The sequence below is a fragment of the Saimiri boliviensis genome, chromosome 15 (genome assembly GCF_048565385.1).
Source record: "Saimiri boliviensis isolate mSaiBol1 chromosome 15, mSaiBol1.pri, whole genome shotgun sequence".
Taxonomy (NCBI): domain Eukaryota; kingdom Metazoa; phylum Chordata; class Mammalia; order Primates; family Cebidae; genus Saimiri; species Saimiri boliviensis.
This window is the reverse complement of record NC_133463.1, coordinates 30349616-30367650: the sequence shown is the minus strand read 5'-3', so window position 1 is coordinate 30367650 and position 18035 is coordinate 30349616. Positions and strand designations below refer to the sequence as shown.

Here is an 18035-nt window from a genome sequence, read left to right as displayed (position 1 = left end):
ATTGCCTTACATTTTGCTGGTATAGACTGCAGCCCCTTGAGCATAGAGCTGTGTGTGTTACACGTGGTTTAGCCTCACTCGTAAGGGTCTCTAATGTAATGGACCTTTGTGACGGATTCTAAAGTAAAAATGTGCAGAGTGCTTTCTGACTGGTGAATGTACCTGAGACACATTTTATTTGGGTATATTTTCATGTTTTCCTTACATATCTGTAGGCTTTTGATATCTGACATAAAACTTTCCAAGGAAACACCTCAAGATTCCAGGCTGTTTCCTACAGTTTATCTTACAAGTGTTATCATATCCCATAGGTAAGTGATGAAGTCTGCCTTGCCAGTTCTTTGGGAAAGCACCTTTCCCACTGTTTTGGGACTTGAAGTTTGCGATTATTTAGAAAACCAGCTTTTAATTGTTTGTTGTTGCATTTTAGTCAGTCTCTGTACATTCTTCACTTCGCTTTATAAACTTTTATAAGTTAGCACTGGGATATCCCTTTCTGCCTAGGTATATTTATTCTTTAAAAAATGTGCATCGAATAAGGGAAAGTAATCTTTTTTTTTTTGTGAGCCAAATAATTTATTTCTTCATTTCTTGCATTTGAAGTACTCTTCAATGACATCCTTGGCCTGAGACTCCTTCCCATAGTCCTTAACTACTACACAACTGCAACCAACCACTTTCCGGGGCTTCCCCTCTCTGTCAATTTTACAGAGGCCTACCCATTCCCCTAGTTTCTTGTTGTCATCAACCTTAATTAGGTTGATCTGGTGTTCAGCACAAAGGACCTCCACCAACTTGACATACATAGGCTCATCACAGTTGGATGCAAGCACACAAAGATGGGCTTGGCGCTTGTCTAAGGCTTTGGCAGCTTCGCGAATTCCACGTGCTAGGCCATCGTGGATGAGGGCGGTCTTCAGCACCTCTTGTAAAGCAGTATTAACGTCCATTACACCTCCAGCAGCAATGCCTTCCTCGGCCATGGCGGTGGGTTACGGGTGAAGCGGAATCTTGAACGCACCCAAGCTTCCGCCTCCGCACGACTCGGCGGTGGCAGGCAAAAAAAGGGGAAAGTAATCTTTAGGAAAATTACAGTGTGGTAAGCATACTGATGATCACTGAGACCATCCTAAATCTGATTTAATCTTTGATTCACAAGATATCTCAGAGTCTCATAGGATCCATGTACTGAGAAGAATCTTCATTTTTTTTCTCCATGTTGAAGAAATGAATTTAGTTTGTTTTAATTTAATAGGGTTTTGGATAGAGTTTAACATAGGTAATCTATACGTATATGTATTAGGGTAGAGACATAATAGGAAGTGTGATGCTGGGAGACAGAGAACTGAAAATCTGGGACCCTCGCAACAGTTGCTTCAATAACTATAGTACAGAATGCGTGGCCTTTATGTCTGTGTCTCAGTTTTCCTTGACTCCAGTTTTACCTGCATTACACATAGTTTGGGGAAGACTAGGAAGGCTGGGTAGATAACTGCAGTAAAGAAATTGAATGCAGTTTTAATGTCATGGCGTGCCTCCTGGGGATGGGAGGTGAAGGATTCAAAGATAGGCAGTGGAGTGATCAAGGACCAGGAAGTTGTGGAATTAAGAGTTCTACAGCCAGCTGACATAGCTGCCTTGTTACTCAACAGAAGATTCATACTGTTCATGAGAAATATGCCACCCAGAAGACCTGGGGCTTGAGTCTTGCTCCCTTCCTGCCCCGTACACCACACATCAGCTGCGTGATCGTGGGCAGGACCTTAGATGAGGTCCTTTTCCCATCTGTAAAATGTTGGTGATGACCACTGCCTGGTCTTCCTCACATGGGCACAGCGAGCACTCACTGGGATGGTGTGAAAGCCTGTCATAGATGTGAAGCAGCAAACTGAAAGCTCTGGTGGTTTCTCATGGTTATTATACTTGGTTGACTTTCTCGTGGGCTTCTTAGATGCTTCTCTTAAAGGCAGAATTTTAATTTAAAAATGCATATTAGGTAAGAATATTGGAGTTCACTTTGAGAATTCATGAACTTAAACACTTAAACTCTCTCAGGCTTTTAAATGTCTCTTGATTATTTCAGAGCATTTGGTTTGTCGTAATGCTATGGAGTTATAAAACCATTAATGGTATGATAGCTCTGGAAATAAACAGTAATTCATTTGAATTCATTAGAATAATAAAGCATATTGTGCAGAGGGTTTCAGGCATTCTGTTCATAACTATCATAATGTGGATTATAACAAATTTTATTTGGATATGTTTTCATGTCTAAAGAGGATCTTATAATAACTCTCATGCCTATTAGTTTTATGTGAAATACAACTAGCAAGCATATATACATAAAAAGATTTTGCTGATTGTATTTAGTTTCTCTGAAATTGGTCTATTTCATAAACCATTTTTTATTAAACAAATATTTTGTATTTATTTTATCATTAATTTAGTTATAATGAAGTCATCTGACCTTATAATTTAAGAAGCATGGGCCCTGTTTTCATGCTTTAATTTTATTGTAAGCATCTATATTTAGGGAGGGGTGTGGTTATGTGTTTATATATGTATGTTCAAGCATATCTTTTTATTTTATTTTTAGGCTAGAGTGCAGTGGCACAATCTTGGCTCTTTCTAACCTCTGCCTCCTGGGATCAAGCGATTCTCCTGCCTCAGCCTCCCGAGTAACTGGGATTACAGGTGCCCCCTGCCACACCTGGCTAATTTTTGTATTTTTGGTAGAGATGGGGTTTCATCATGTTGGTCAGCTGGTCTTGAACTCCTGATCTCAAGTGATCCACCTGTCTCGGCTTCCCAAAGTGCTGGGATTACAGGCGTGAGCCACCGTGCCTGGGCTATTATCTTTATTTTTAAAAGTTTTACAAAGTGATAGTTCATTAGTAAGCTTTCATAGCAGTAACAGTTTCTATTCAAACGTAGTCAAAACCTGACTTCAAGAATTCTGGTAGCAAAAAGGGAAGATTTCTTACCTCTCAATTGTGGTTTGAACAGAAAGTGGCATCTTATAAAAGTCTTAATTTTGGCATGTTTTGTCATTAAAATTTTTTTTTTAAATTTCAATAGCTTTAGGGATACATGGTTTTTGGTTATATGGATTAGTTGTATGTGATGAAGTCTAGGATTTTGGTGCATTTGTCACCTGAATAGTGTCCATTGTACATAATAGGTGGCTTTTCATCGTTCACCCTCCCTTCTCCCTCCCCAGTCTGAGTCCCAGTGTCCACCTTACCATTTTGTATGTCTTTGCACCCCTGTAGCTTAGCACCTGCTTAAGAGTAAGATGTAATGTGGTATTTGATTTTCGATTCCTGAGTACTTAGAATAGTGGTCCCCCGTTCCATCCAAGTTACTGCAAAAGACATTATTTTGCTCTTCTTCTGCCATTTTTAATCTGATTAAGAATCACAAGAATAATTTAGTTGTCATAGATATTTTTTCCCAAACTTACTTTTATCATAAACACCTAATTACCCATATTCTGAGAGGTGGAGTGTAGTAACATGTGTTGAGCACCTGTTATGTGCCAGGCACTGTTACACAATGTGCAGGCAGTTATTATAACTCCCATAGAATGCACTGGTTTTATCCTCACTTTTTAGAAGAGAAAACTCCTTCAGAGTGTTGCTGTCATTCGAATTCCGGTCTTCTGCACACTAGAAGGTCCATATTTTCTCTCATGCTTTTTTATAGAGGCATAATTATTGGCTCTTTATCCTGGTTTATTCCAGTGAAACTTATTCATGTGTTTTAGCATCAGTAAACTTAAAGGAGAATTGCCTCAATTTTCTTTGCCCGCTGTTACAAAGTTATAGGAGGGTTAAGCTGGGTACACCCTCTGTTTCCAGCAATGCCTGCGGGTTTTTCCTCTCTTCCTCAGAAGTTCTTAATTACGGTTGGCACATGTTGTGGTGAAAGAATATACCTTGCGGGGGTGGAAAATGAAATGTTGACTATAATGAATAAGATTGTTGGCCAATCCAAAGACATGGTTTAGACAAAAGTGGGGAACAGCTTGAATGAATCTGCTTTTCATAGGTACTTTTAACACATAACTCAAACCCGTCAGACATACCAATCGACTGTCAGTTGCTAACACAATAGTTTTAGTGTCTTGTGGTGGATCCCCAAAGCTCTGTCTGTATTTGCCAGACAGGTATGGAAGTTGGAGTGATGTGTGTGGTCAAAGAGGAACAAAACTTGCCCTAAGCGAAAACCTGGAAGTGGAGCTCTTGGTTGGAGTTCTTGATTTATAGGTAGAAATAAATATCACAGAAACAGTTAGTGCCACCCTTTATTGTATCTGTAGATCGGGAGAGTGTGGACTGATTAAATACTGTAAATTGAGCATGGGTGTGCTGAACTCAAAGCTGATGAGTACAGCCCTGTCTAGGACATAACTCAGGCCACCACTTTAGAGATATGGGTCTTTAGTCCTAAGAGAAACTAGGGGAAGAGTTAATTCATTCAGTAAACATGTATTGCTTCATTATAGGTAGGGGAACAGGTAGAGGGGGAACTGTTCATCCATTTGGGGTAGGAAGATGGAAGCCAGAGTGCAATGCAGGTGAGCAGTGTGTAGAGTAAGGAAAAGTCATTGGGTGTCAGGGAAGGAAAATTTCACATGGCTGCTGCTTGGATAAGAATGGTAGATAAGAATGATAGAATGTAGAATGCTCACTGCTTCTTCCTGCTCCTCCTCCTTGTGTGTTGTTGTTGTTGTTGGAGACAGGGTCTTGCTCTTCTGCCCAGGCTGGAGTACAGTGGCACAATATGGCTCACTGCAGCCTTGAACTCCCAGGCTCAAGTGATCATCGTCTCAGCCTCCCGAGTAGCTAGGACTGCAGGTGCACACCACTATGTCTGGCTAATTTTAAAAATGTTTTGTAGAGACAAGGTCTCACTATGTTGCTTAGGCTGGTGTTGAACTCCTGGCCTCAAGTGATCCTTCTGCCTCGGCCTTCCAAAGTGTTGGGATTACAGGTGTAAGCCACTGCTCCTGGCCTCTTCCTTCTTCTTATACTCTCAGCCTAGACATCCTTTTCTCCATTAAATGCCTTCCCTGACCCACTCTGCAGTTCTGGCTTGGGTCCCCTTACTGGGCTGTTGTAGAGTACAGTATACCATGTTTAGCAGAGCATCTACCTCCTGGATTATCACAGCTCTTATCTTTCTCCTACCTGACTCTAAGCTCCTATAAGAGCAAGAGCCTTGTAGAGACAGTGCCCAGTAGATAGTAGGTACTTAAATATTTGCTAAATGAATTAAAATGAAGCTATAAAAGTTGGAGTCCAGTTGTTGAGAGCCCTGTAGACGATATTTATTGAGTGCTGACTATGTTTTAGGCACTGTAAAGGTACTTGGCATGTATTAACTCATTTAATTTTTCAGTAACCTATAAAATAGGTACTATTATTAATCCATTTTCTAGATGAACCTGAGGCGGAGGAAGCTGGGTGTCTTCTCAAAGGTCATTCACTTTTCTCCCCTCTGGCTCCCATCCTGCTGGGAAATTTAGACTGGCTTCTGGTGGTGGTGGGGACTGTTAGTGCTATAAGGGGCCAGGAGGTGTGAGCAGGTGTGCTGTCTGGGAAAGGAGTCCTGAACTTATGTGTAGATGGACTACAGGAAGGGGAATTGCCTGAGGCAATTCAGAGTCACCCCTGAAATGGCAATGCAAAACATACCCATGTGATTTGTTGATCTGATTCACAAGGTGCTCCCCACTAAGTGCTAGGCACTGGCGAAAATGCCTTACAAATGTTAACTGACTTAATGCTTTTGGCAGCCACGTGAGGTAGACACTATCACTATTCTCCCCGTTTTATAGATAATAAACCTGAGGTTCAGAGAGGTCCCACAGCTGGTAAGTGGCAGGGCCAGGGAAGTCTGGTCCCAGGGTTTCAGCGACTGTCCCAAGCTCTGCTTAGTCTTCCTGTACAAAAGGAAGGATGACTAAGTCTCCAGTGATGTTTCTGTTCTAGATACTACAGGATCAAAGTGATATTTTGGAGACAGATCCTTCCATTTTCAAAAGCATCTGCCTTAAAGACATTTGTCTAGAAATATTTATATGATTGTATCATATTTAAGATATGCTTGGCTTAGAGCAGGCAAACAAACAAACAAAAACCAAAGATACAGGTCCTGCCCTTGGTGAACTCATACTCTGCTGAGGGAAGATAGAGAAGTTTGTATGTGTACAAAGAAAAAAATAATTTCAGTGGAGAAAGGCAGATGAAGAAAATAAAACAAGCCAATGAAAGAGACCTGTGCATTCCTCTGTGATAGCCACTAGGTGCATGTGCCCACTGAGTACTTGAACTACGGTCAGTCCAGATTGAGAAAGTAATGCTGTAAGGGTGAAATATAAACTTAGTATGAAGAAAATGTATAAAATATCTGATTAAAAATTTTTACATTGATTATATCTTAAAGAATGTTTAAGATTTTGATTATATCTTAAACATTCTTTAAGATATAATCAAAATGTAACCCAAATGTACATTGGGTTAAATAGCGTATATTATTAAAATGAATGCCAAGTGAAATAAGCTAGGCATACAAGGACAATATTGTGCTATTGCACTTATGAGGTAACTGGAATAGTCAAGTTCATGGAGGCAGAAAGAAGAATGGTGTGTACTGGGGGGAAGGGAGAATTGGGAGTTACCGTTTAGTGGGAAGAGTTTCCATTTGGGGTGATGAAAGGTCTAGAGATGGATGTGGTAATGATTGCACAACAGTGTGACTGTACTGAAAGCCACTGAACTATACACTTGAAACTAGTTAAAATGGTCAATCTTAGGTGCATTTTACTATGACTTTAAAAAGCCAAAAATTATGTGTCACACTTTAAAAAAATGCGACTACTAAAAAATTTTAAATTGCACATGTGGCTTGCGTTATAGTCCTGTTGGACTGTGCTGGGTTAGAGAGTGATAGGTAAGATGGTCAGGAAAGGCCTCTTTGGAGAGGGTCACATTTGTGACCTATGAAATGAGATGGAACTGACCACTCAAAAGGCGTGAGGGAGGAGTTTCAGGCAGAGGAAGGGCCACTGCAAAGGCCCTGGGGTAGGAAAAGTTTGCATACTTGGGGAGGTGGGATGAAATTAGGATGAAAGAAGCAGGGCCCTGATCACCAGGGTCTTAAGGGCCATGACATGGTGAACAGTTTGACTACTACCGCTCTGCATAAAACTTGAAAATGGAAACAAAGCCATAAAAAATTAAAATCTCCATACAGTTTAAACCATGTGAAATTGCTGATATTTCTGACCTATTTATATGATTCAACCTAATCTTGTGTTTGTGGTTCTGGGGTTTGATCCTTTCCCTAGTGATGCGTCTGGTTGGCTAGCAGAGAATTCACCGCCTTGATTTCTAATTATTTGCTAATTGGTGGGTACCTCAAAAGACAGCACCCCCTCTTGCTGGCTTACATACCACTATGCCTGACAAAAAATTTGTGGTGAAATGGAAGGAAACCTAGCTGCTTACAAACTAAAACTGTCACAAGTAATAAAAAAATCCTGCAGACAGTACCTGGAACATTTTCTATTTCATAAACCTTGTCTTTGTCAGCTTGGTGGCTTTTGGAACCCAGAGGAAGCAGTAATAGTATCATTAGCACCTTTGGATCCTGGCACTATCAATTCACTTGGAGCATTTATTATTACTGCACAGGTAGACTTTTCTTTCTGGAAAGGTCTTGGCTCAGGACAAGTAAATTGAAGGGTTGGCTTTCTCAGTAGGGAAGGGTTGCTACGAAGGTAAATTGGGGTTTGTTTATCCTTCTATTAAAGGCCATCAGGGCTGGCTCAAGCAGTCTTGTGGAGACTGCTGCCACCCCGTTTTGTTTCCCCAGTCCACCTCGGTGGCCTCATTATGTGTTACTGCTGCTTTTCCTGGAGCAGGGGGTCTGGGACAATGAGAGGCAACCCTACAGGAGGTGCTGCAGAATGAATCATTTTCTTAATGGTTTTTGACTCCAGAACCCCTGGTGGAAAATGTTTGTTCATATTTAAGGGGAAGATGGTTAACACCTAAAAATCTTTCATTTTATGGAAACATCTTTTTGGGCTTTGAAACATCTCTGACCACCTGCTGAGGACCAGTGAGCCCGGCCAGTGGTAATGCCCATTGCCTGTGTACTGCTCTTCTGTGGAGGAGTTCTGTGCCACGTTTGAACTGCCCAGTCAGATGGTTCTAGTGGTGTCTCAGGTGTGAAGAAGAGAGGCACCTGCGTTCAGTTCTTCAACCTGGGCCAAGTTTAAAAGTTGACTGGGTACTTTGTGCTCCCTTGGGATGAACAGGTATTTCCTCATAATCTAGGTGCTGTGTAAGCTAATTTGCTAAAAACAACAAAGGCCCCATGTTATGTAATTATTGATAGCTGAGCCACAAACCAGAAATCTATGCCCAGAAACCATCCCACAATTTCCAGATTTCCAGCTCTGTACATATGGTGGTCCATTACTATAGGATCACTGTTGGTGTCATCTTTGTTTATTTGCTGTGCAATTTTCAACTGCTATAAGTCATTAACTATGTTAGTTGAATACTTTCTAACCTCAAGGAATTCCTTATTGCAGTAGGTTTATATGAAGGTTGGGTTAACTTTAGGCTTTGCTGCAGAGTCTTTGTTTATTTTTCAGTCCTAATCAGCTTCGTTTGTATATTTTGTTTTCTTCATGACAGGATTGGCCAGATTGTTGTGACCACCAGCTTAGTTATGACACAGACTAGGAAAGCTGTGGGACTCCCCGGAGGTGACTTGAGCTCCAGGAATAGGCACTTTCTTAATGTGGTGCCTTGCCTGCCTGAAAGAGTAGATGCATCTGCATAAATATAAAAAGTTACTTGTGTTCTTGTTTTTTGTTTTGTTTTTTACAGTCTGCATGAACTATTTCACTTTTTTTTTCTCTTTCATCTTCACATGAGATTTGGGAGATGAGCACAATTATTATCTCATTTTATAGACAGAAAAACTCAACCTCAGAGTTTCAGTCCAGATGTCTGACTTCAGGATGCTTCCCCCAACAACCATGTTGCCTGACCTTCTGGCAGGTTTCCAAGAGTGCCACAAATAGCCAGTCATTCAACAGAAGCAGAGACAATGGTCCTCTACTGAAAGTCATTTTTCTTTCTTTCATTCGTAACTCCCACCAGCATGTCCTGCCTCCTCATTCTTCCAGCTAATCATGTCTTAGATATGACTTGCTGTCTGAGCCCACATGTACTTCCTGTATGGCAGTTGTCAGTGAAGGACTCTATCCCTCAGCCAGGACCGCAAATCAGAAACCTAGGTGCCATGCTTATACTTCATGTGTGGGTGATGAAAGGGAAACCATGGGATCACTAAGGCTCAGTTTCCACAGCTGTACATTGGGGCTAATACCTGCAGCATTGGATGCTGGGGGGATTTTGAGGTCATATCCATGTAAAGTGATAACAGCGCCTGACACGCAATTGCTCTGAGGACAGCAGTGACTATTGTCATTTAAAAAATAAATCATTACATCCTCTCACTCACCCTTCATTCAATCAGTTCACGAGGCCAGGAGATTTTACTTACTTTAATACCATTGACTCCACCCTGGCCTTCCAATCCTTCTGGTTTGGCACTTCTTACATAATTCCTGCCGTAATTGGATGCATCATGCTGCCTCCAGTCAAGCCCCTCTAATCGGTCATCTGTACTACATCCAGCCTGATCTTTCCAAACACACAATTTGGAGCTTCTCCTTGAAAATCCCTCATTTGCTTACAGAATAAATATAAATCTCCTAGTTTCTCACCAAAGATTCTTCATGATCTGACCCTGTTAGCCTTATTTTGTCTATCCCGAACACACACCCTCCCCACCATCATGCAGAACTAAAACTCCTCTCTTTTCTCATCCTATCTTGGTCCCCTAAATGCCTGCATTCCCTGTACCCCATTTGACCCTATTTTCCCCCTGCCCTCCACACCACCTCCCCTCTGCATAGCTAGCACCAACTTACCTTTAGCTTTGGGAACTTAGCACCATGCACACACCCTGCACAGTGCTCAGTGAATACGTGAATTAACTCTTGGTATAAGTGGATACAGTAGCCAGCATCTTTAGCCTTGGGATTAGGGGATCTCTCAAGTCTCTAGCTTTTCCAAGGGGTTGGCAAGTCTGGACACAGACTAGATCTTCATGGGGAGACCCTGAGATGGCAGCAGAGCCACCTGAAGACCTGGAGTTTGCACCTGGAACCTGAGAGTAAGAGAAATGAGATCAGAGTCACCAAAACACCTGCTTTATCAGTAGCAAAAAAAAGCTTACCTGTGGTTGATCTGAATCCAAATATATGCCTGCAGCAGCTGTCCCATCAGAAATTTATCTAGAGCTGCCATTGTTTAGAATTTAAACAATTGCTTGCTAAATATTCTCTGCAGAAGTAACCGCCCTTCCCCACCAAGCAGCAACCAGGCAAGATTGGTTATCTGTGGTTACCAGGTACAAAATCTCCATTAGCTGAAAAGTAACAGCCAGGCCTGCTATATGTGTGGTCTGCAGAACCTTGTTCTCTGTGGTAGGAATTATCCCTGTTCACAGTCATTTGACTGCTTTCTACTGAAAGTGTTGAGGTGCTAGACTTATCTTTGTTCTGGGAGAAAGACATTTGATGCCTCCCATCTTTATGTTTTACGTCTTTTGGTAAATGGAAGAACTATGGAATGTATTGCATTTGCTGGAGGTTCTAGGCCAGTGGTCCCCAACCTTTTTGGCACTAGGGACTGGTTTTGTGGAAGACTGTTTTTCACATGGACCGAGGGCAGGGGTGGGAGATGGTTTCTGGATGATTCAAGCACATTATATTTATCGTCAGATTCTCATAAGGAGTTCACAACCTAGATCCCTCCCTGCATGTGCGGTTCACAATAGGGTTCACGGTCCTATGAGAATCTAATGGCGCCACTGATCTCACAGGAGGCAGAGCTCAGACTGTAATGCCCACTGGCCACTCACCTCTGCTCTGTGGCCTGGTTCCTAACAGGCCATGATGGGTATCAGTCTGCGGCCTGGGGGTTGGGAGCCCTGTTCTAGACAACCAGAAATATAAGTCTTTCTCCTTTAGAGATGCAAAGCCTTCTAAATATGTTTCCTCAGTAAGCATTGACATCTCTTTGACTTCAGTGCTCAGATACACAGGTGACAAGTAGGAAACCCGAAAGAACCATAATATCCACCTGGTGGGTGTCTAAGAAGTACCTGTAATTGCAAACCTGCAGGGTGGGGTGGGGGGAGGGTTTCTAAGATTCAGGTGACTCTGTGTTTGTTTTAGTCAACTTTTCAGTGATGTATAACACAATCAGAAAAGCACACAAATCATAAGTGTACAGCTTGAATTTTCAAGTCATCCTTTTAATATATTAATATACAGTACATGACTTAATTTATGTATTGATGTCACCAACAATTTCTTCTTTAATTAAATTAAAGGGTTGGTGAGGATGGGGATACGAGCCAAGTTCTGAGTTCTGTTATGTTGACATAACTGTTTAATCATTTCCCCTCACTCACTTGTTCCAGGAGGAAGGGTTTTGTTTTTCTGTCGGTAGTATCTGAGCCACTTACAGCCTGAAATATTTACTCTGATTCTATTTCTTTAGCTATTTGCATACAGACAAGAAGAATTCCATTAAAAATACACACATAGAAAAATGATTTCTGTTCTGCATGTCAGATATTGTTTGCCCAACGAAAGGGCACGGAAGAGTTTGCTCTGCAAGTAGTTCTGATAAGGAAGTTTCTTACCTTGACTAGACTTGTTTTCTGCCCTTATGCCTGTCTTACCTACTTTTCTGTCTTCACCCTGTTGTCAAAGAAACCTTTTCCCTTTAGGGCCTTAGCTCATCTGTGAAGTTCATAGCCATCTTTCCTCCTAGAAGATTATCTGGTTGCCACCCTCTCCAGTCCCCACACACAAACATATCATGCAGTCTTTTGTGGGCCCAATTTGTTTCACTCAACTAACCACAGGCTGGTATAATTTTTACTAAAGGTCAGCTCATTCTTGTACCTGATATAAAGGCAGCACTTTCTGGTCCCATTAGTGATTAATACCAGCCCTGGTGTCACCTGAAGTTTTTTCAGCTGGAGTTACCCTACTGCCCTCCAACTCTTAAATTATGAATTCTCAAACATATAGAAAAGTTGAAAGCATAGGACAATATTCTCCTCCTAAGTTTAATAATTGGTAGTGTTTTTACCAGATTTGCTTTATTACTCTCTTTAAATACGGATTTTTGTTGTTTTTTGGTAGTACCATTGATAGTAAATTTCGGTCATCAGGATACTTCACTCCTGAGGACTTCAACATTCGTCCCCTGGGAAAAAGGAGAAAACACGGTCTCGCCTAAGACAATTAATTATAAATATATAGTATTTCCTAATATCCGGTCCATATTTAGATTTCTCAGTTGTCCCAAGAATGTCTTGAGATCTAGTAGACTTTTAATCCTCTGCAGTTGATTAACACATCAAAGAAATTCCAGTGATTGTACTGGCTAAGTGGATGGAACAGCGGTGCGACTCGTTATTTAATACTTAGACACAAACGAGCCGCTTTCCCAGAAAAGACTGCACTTCCCCTATCTGTTGCCGGCGTCTTACTTTCTTGCTTGATGTAACGGTGTAGGCAAGAATGAATAAATGAGAATGAATGTATAATACCCATTATCTAAACGGGCTACTTATAACTTCCAGAAGTCCAGAAATGTGTCATATGTTTGTCGAAGCTAATTGAGTCTGATGCCAGAGAGGTGAGGCAGCTAGGTACACACATCACTAGCAAACAGGAACCATCTCTTGTGTGATTTGTCCAAATCCTGGTGTCACTGTAGAAGAAATGATTGGTCAGGGAAGACTATATAAGCAGGCCTCAGGAGTTCTCCAGGTATTTGTATTTTGTGATAATTAATAGACTTTTTTTTGGTAGAGTCTAAGATTTATAGAATAATGAAGCAGAGTAATCGAGAATATGGTATATACGTTCCATATACCTGCCATCCATTCTCCCATTTCACTTCTTACTGTATACTAACATATTTTGTATTAGTGTGGTACATTTACTGTAATTAATGAACCAACATTGATACATTATTATTAGCTGTAGTCAGTAGTTTACGTTAAGGTTTACACCTTGTGTATACACTTACATGAGTTTTGACAAATGCATAATGTCATGTATCCACTATTATATTATCATACAGAATAGTTTCACTGCCCTAAAAATACCCCATGCTCTACCTATTTACTCACCCCTTCTTCCCCTGAACCCCTGGCAACTACTCATCTTTGTACTGTGTCTATAATTTTGCCTTTCCATTATGTTATATACCTGGAATCATACAGTATGGAGCCTCTTCAGATTGGCTTCTTTCACTTAGCAATATACATTTTAAGTTTCTTCGCATCTTTATTTATTTATTTGAGATGGAGTCTCGCTCTGTCACCAGGCTGGAGTGCCATGTTGTGATCTTGGCTCACTGCAACCTCCGACTCCCTGGTTAAAGTGATTCTCCTGCCTCAGCCTCCCAAGTAGCTGGGATTACAGGCATGTGCCACTACGCACAGCTAATTTTTATATTTTTAGTAGAGACGGGATTTCAGCACATTGGATAGGATGGTCTTGATTTCCTGACTTCGTGATCTGCCCAATTCGGCCTCCCAAAGTGCTGGGATTACAGGTGTGAGCCACTGCGCCTGGCCTCCTTCATGTATTTTGATAGCTCATGTATAACATTCCATTGGATGGCTGTACCATAGTTTGTCTATCCATTCAAGAAGCTTATTGTTTTAAACAAATAATAGGACATTTCAGCACATAGCAGTTATTTGATAATCATTAAATGACCTAGTTAGATGGACTCCTTAATTTTTCTGTGAGGCGTATAGTGCCAAGGGAGAGTTGTGATGGAAAAGGCAGTTATGTTGTTAGGCACTGACTTCTGCTGATGTGCAGTTAATGTTTAAGGAGAGAGCATTTAACCCTGCAGTGGCTTAGCCCAGCAAAGGTAGGTGGCTTTGATGTGTCCAGGCTTCCAACAGCAGTTTCTTAAATTCTCTTTAGAACTGCCCCGTCCAGTTTGCTAGCCACTAGAAAAGTAGCCGGAAAAATAGCCACATGTGTCTATTTGAACTTAAATTGATTGAAAAGTAAACAAGATGAAGAATTCAGTACCTTGGTTGTACTAACCACGTATCAGCTATTCAATAGTCATATGTGGCTATTTGCCATTATTTTGAACAGTGCATATGTAGAACATTTCCATTATCACAGATTTTATTAGACAGCCCTAATTCAAATGAAAGCATTCAACGAGAAGGACGGGATTGAAATTAGTTGACCAGGCTGATTCTGGTTTCTCTTTAATGCCTAGCTCTTTTGTGCCACAGTTTTACAATGGAAGAGATGAAGCTCAGAAGTCTGTTTGCTGAAGAACAGTTGCTTAAGATGACTTTGGGATAAAAAGGCTGCCAGGCCAGTGAAGCTGTGAAATGCACCCTGTGTGACAGCCCCAGGCAGCATGGCTTGACAATGGTTTAGGCCCTTGATCAGCTAGTGTTAAGGAGTTTTACAAAACTCTTAGCTCTTGCTTATTTAGTTTGGTGTTTTTAAAAAAAGAAAGAAAGAAGAAAACGCAGGGGCCTTCTCTAATTTGAGGGGATGATAGGGTGGGTGTGGAAAGGTAGTTAAACTTCCCAACTAATAAATTTGCAAATTATATACCCATTCCCTCAGTAAACCCCTGTGGTTGTTGGAGAGCGGGAATGTGAAACCCGAATGCCTATCGGACACTTGGCCACAGAAATTGTAGCTCATTTCCTTGAAACTGAAATTGCTGTTATTTGGTAGCAAAGCAAATAGTAGTTAAGTTTTTGTTTTGTGTGTATGTGTGTTTGTGTGTGTTTTTTGTTTGTTTGTTTGTTTTTGCCAGCAGTTTAGATTTGATCAGATTTAATTTCATTCACGTGGTAGGTGCCACGCTGACAATAAAGCATTACGGGCTGTCAATCTACTTAGATTTCAGTTCTGTATTTGTTTTATGTATGGCATTTTAATAAAGTCTTAATTTTTTTTCCTTCTAAACAGAAATACAGATAACAGAGTAGATTACATTGTGCTTTCCTTTAATGTCTAATCTGGAAATTGGCCGTTGATGCTAGTGAAGGCTTTTAATATAACTTTTAAATGAAAATGCCAAACTGCTTTGTCTGCACATTGTAGCTTTAAATATTGACTTTGTGCCTTTTGAAATGCTTGAGTTTCTAAAAGCCCTAGCATGAAAAGGCAAACTTGACAAAGTAATATATCTACTATAATTCCTGTGAAAAGACTTAAAATATTCTGGTATTTGGAAGTTCAGTCAGGATGTGACCACTTGGAATCATGACTGTCTATAAACACAGACTTAGAATTGATAGTTTTCTCTTAGAACAGGCACAGAGAAAATAGTATATTATCTTGCAAATTAAAAATTGGAAATGCCAGATCTCAAATGAAGACAGATTTTCCCTCAGTCTTTAAGCTATTGTCATCTGCTAAAGAACTCTTATAAGAGTTGCAGTGTTTTAATCAGTATTTAACAATTATTGAATTCGTTCAACTGGCATTTGTCTTAAACACGTTGTCCCTTACATGAAAGGCAGGATAACAGATGGCTTGCTTATATCTGCTACATTTTTTCTGTCATTTTTGCAGGTAACATTTTGATTTAGATACTGTTTCATGTTAGCAAAGTCTAGAAAAATTGATTATGGTTTCTTAGCATGTGGGATTGTTTTCTTAAAAGCCATGAGAGGGAAAAGAATCAATATTCGGGCTTTCCGAATGGCAGCTTTTTACAGAGCCCCCCCAGCACGATTGATTACAGCCGCTTTTGTAAAGGATTTAAAAAGAACAATCTGTATTAAAAACATCATTCTTTGGTATGAGCTTGAACAGCTCCAAATGGGTTTCCATGGGGGCTGCCCTGCAATGTGACCACTTGAAGGGATTGTGGTCATCACCGGTGGGCCAGGGCAGCGAGGCAGGGGAAAGGCTCTTAGGTGAGGCATTGCTGGCACGCATGCCAAAGAGGTTACCGTGGCAGCTGTAGTCACTCAACCGCATTCTTCAGCCTCCAAAGCAGGAGGGGCAAGAAGCGTGTCATTTTTCTACAGGAAGAGTGTGAGGTTAAGCAGCAGGAAGGGAGAGTCAGAGGATGTCTTTGTTCGAGAGCATTGGCCAAAGCCAGGTATGTCCAGTCAAAGGGATAAGGCAACCGATAGCTCCCAAACCTCCATCTCTTCAGCTGTTGCTTGAGGCCACCGAGGAGTGGACATGTCTTCATTTGACATCTTACCTGTGAGCATCATGACTACAGGCTCATCTCATACCAATTAAATAATAAACTCCACTCTGTGAGCAGAGGCCCTGTCTGGAAGCAAGTGTTCCTGGAGCAGTTACAGCTATTGAGTATTAGAAACTTGTTCCAATCCAAGACATGTGACGGGGCCTAAGCGAGAGACCATTAATATTGACTGGGCTCTCAGAGTTTAACTCAGTAAGACTGTGTGTGCTCTAGAAAATTCAGATGTAACAGGTAGTCCGGGTGCTTTCAAACTAAAAGAGGGGATGGGGCGCTCATTGCCATTGGCTGTTTTACAGAAGGCATTTGCAGGAATGAGGAGCCCCATTAATTTGGGAAGAATTGATCCTGGAGAGTATGGGGATTTTTATAAAATAGCATTGAGTTTAGCATCACTTTTTAGTTAGCACGCCTGGGTGCCAAATCCCACAGGGGCCTCTGTAGTACGACTTCCCTCAGAACTAGTAGAATCAGCTTTTTTATCATTACTGGACTAACTTGGAAAAAAAAATTCCTGAGATGATCTATTTTTAATTCCTGTTTTGCTTTTCTTCATCTTCTGTATTTTTAGAAGATAAAATGTTCTGTCTCTTATGAAATGGTACTTACACATGTGTGTTCCAGCTGAGACTTGTCACTAGTAAATAACTATGAATCAGCCTCATTCGAGGCCAAAAAATAATAATGATATGTGTTCTTGTTTTCAATGTATTCTCAAAAGTGCTTCTTAAATGTTTTTTTTTTTTTAATTAAGCATGTAATTTTACCATTTTGCAAGTTCGCTTTTACCTTTCATCCTCTGCAACCCTGATATCATAAGGATAAGAGTACTATATGAGGGCCGAGCGCGGTGGCTCATGCCTGTAATCCTAGCACCTTGGGAGGCCGAAGCTGGTAGATCACTTGAGGTCAGAAGTTCGAGACCAGCCTGGCCAACATGACGAAACCCCATCTCTACTAAAAATACAAAAATTAACTGGGTGTGTGGCATACGCTGTAATCCCAGCTACTCAGGAGGCTGAGCCAGGAGACCCTGGGAGGCAGAGGTTGCAGTCAGCCGAGATTGCAGCATAGCCCGGGCGACACAGCGAGACTCCGTCTCCCCCCGCAAAAAAAGAGTACTATATGATTCAGCAGAATGCTGAAGTGTCTACATATATAGATTCTGATGGAGGTGGATTAGAAAGACAGAAGGCAGTATGAGAATGGATTAGGTTACCTTTTGGATTTTTGAGAGTGTTGGCTACATGTCAGTTTGTACAGCTGATAAAGTATTTGTCATTGGTGAAAAAAAAATTACTGTCCACAGGTTTCCATTTCCCCTCATTTGACAAGAACCTGAATGTCTTCTTCAGATAAAATATTCATATACAGCACTTCAGCACACCAACAGGAGTTCTTTCTAAAATGTGTTTGCTTTGAGATGGCACTGGTCACGTGATCATCAGTATAATCTGTGCGAAGCATGTCAGTTTGACCGGGGGCTAATGCTTCTGCCCCAGCTGCCATGGTGTAGCCTGGGGAAGGCTTCATTTCCTGGAGAATTTCATAAAGTGTCTGTGATGGATTTCATAATAGACTCTAATATCTTTAAATATTTTTCTGGTTCTTCTGTCAAGGAAACCATTTCTT

At 41.0% G+C, this 18035-nt stretch overlaps 2 protein-coding genes across 2 annotated transcripts in view; one reads left to right on the top strand and one right to left on the bottom strand.

The window, feature by feature from the left end:
• Positions 1–18035, top strand: part of SDC2 (syndecan 2) — a 114744-nt gene that overhangs the window by 66840 nt on the left and 29869 nt on the right. The gene's annotated exons all lie outside the window — the stretch shown is intronic.
• On the bottom strand, positions 552–1060 carry LOC101032792 (small ribosomal subunit protein eS12). Its single transcript, XM_003938747.4, has one exon. It carries the CDS (start codon positions 981–983, stop codon positions 585–587), a length of 399 nt encoding a protein of 132 aa, XP_003938796.2. The 5' UTR covers positions 984–1060; the 3' UTR covers positions 552–584.

Bases quoted from the DNA above. Each gene is read 5' to 3' on its own strand.
- LOC101032792 (XM_003938747.4), bottom strand. From the start codon at position 983: ATGGCCGAGGAAGGCATTGCTGCTGGAGGTGTAATGGACGTTAATACT.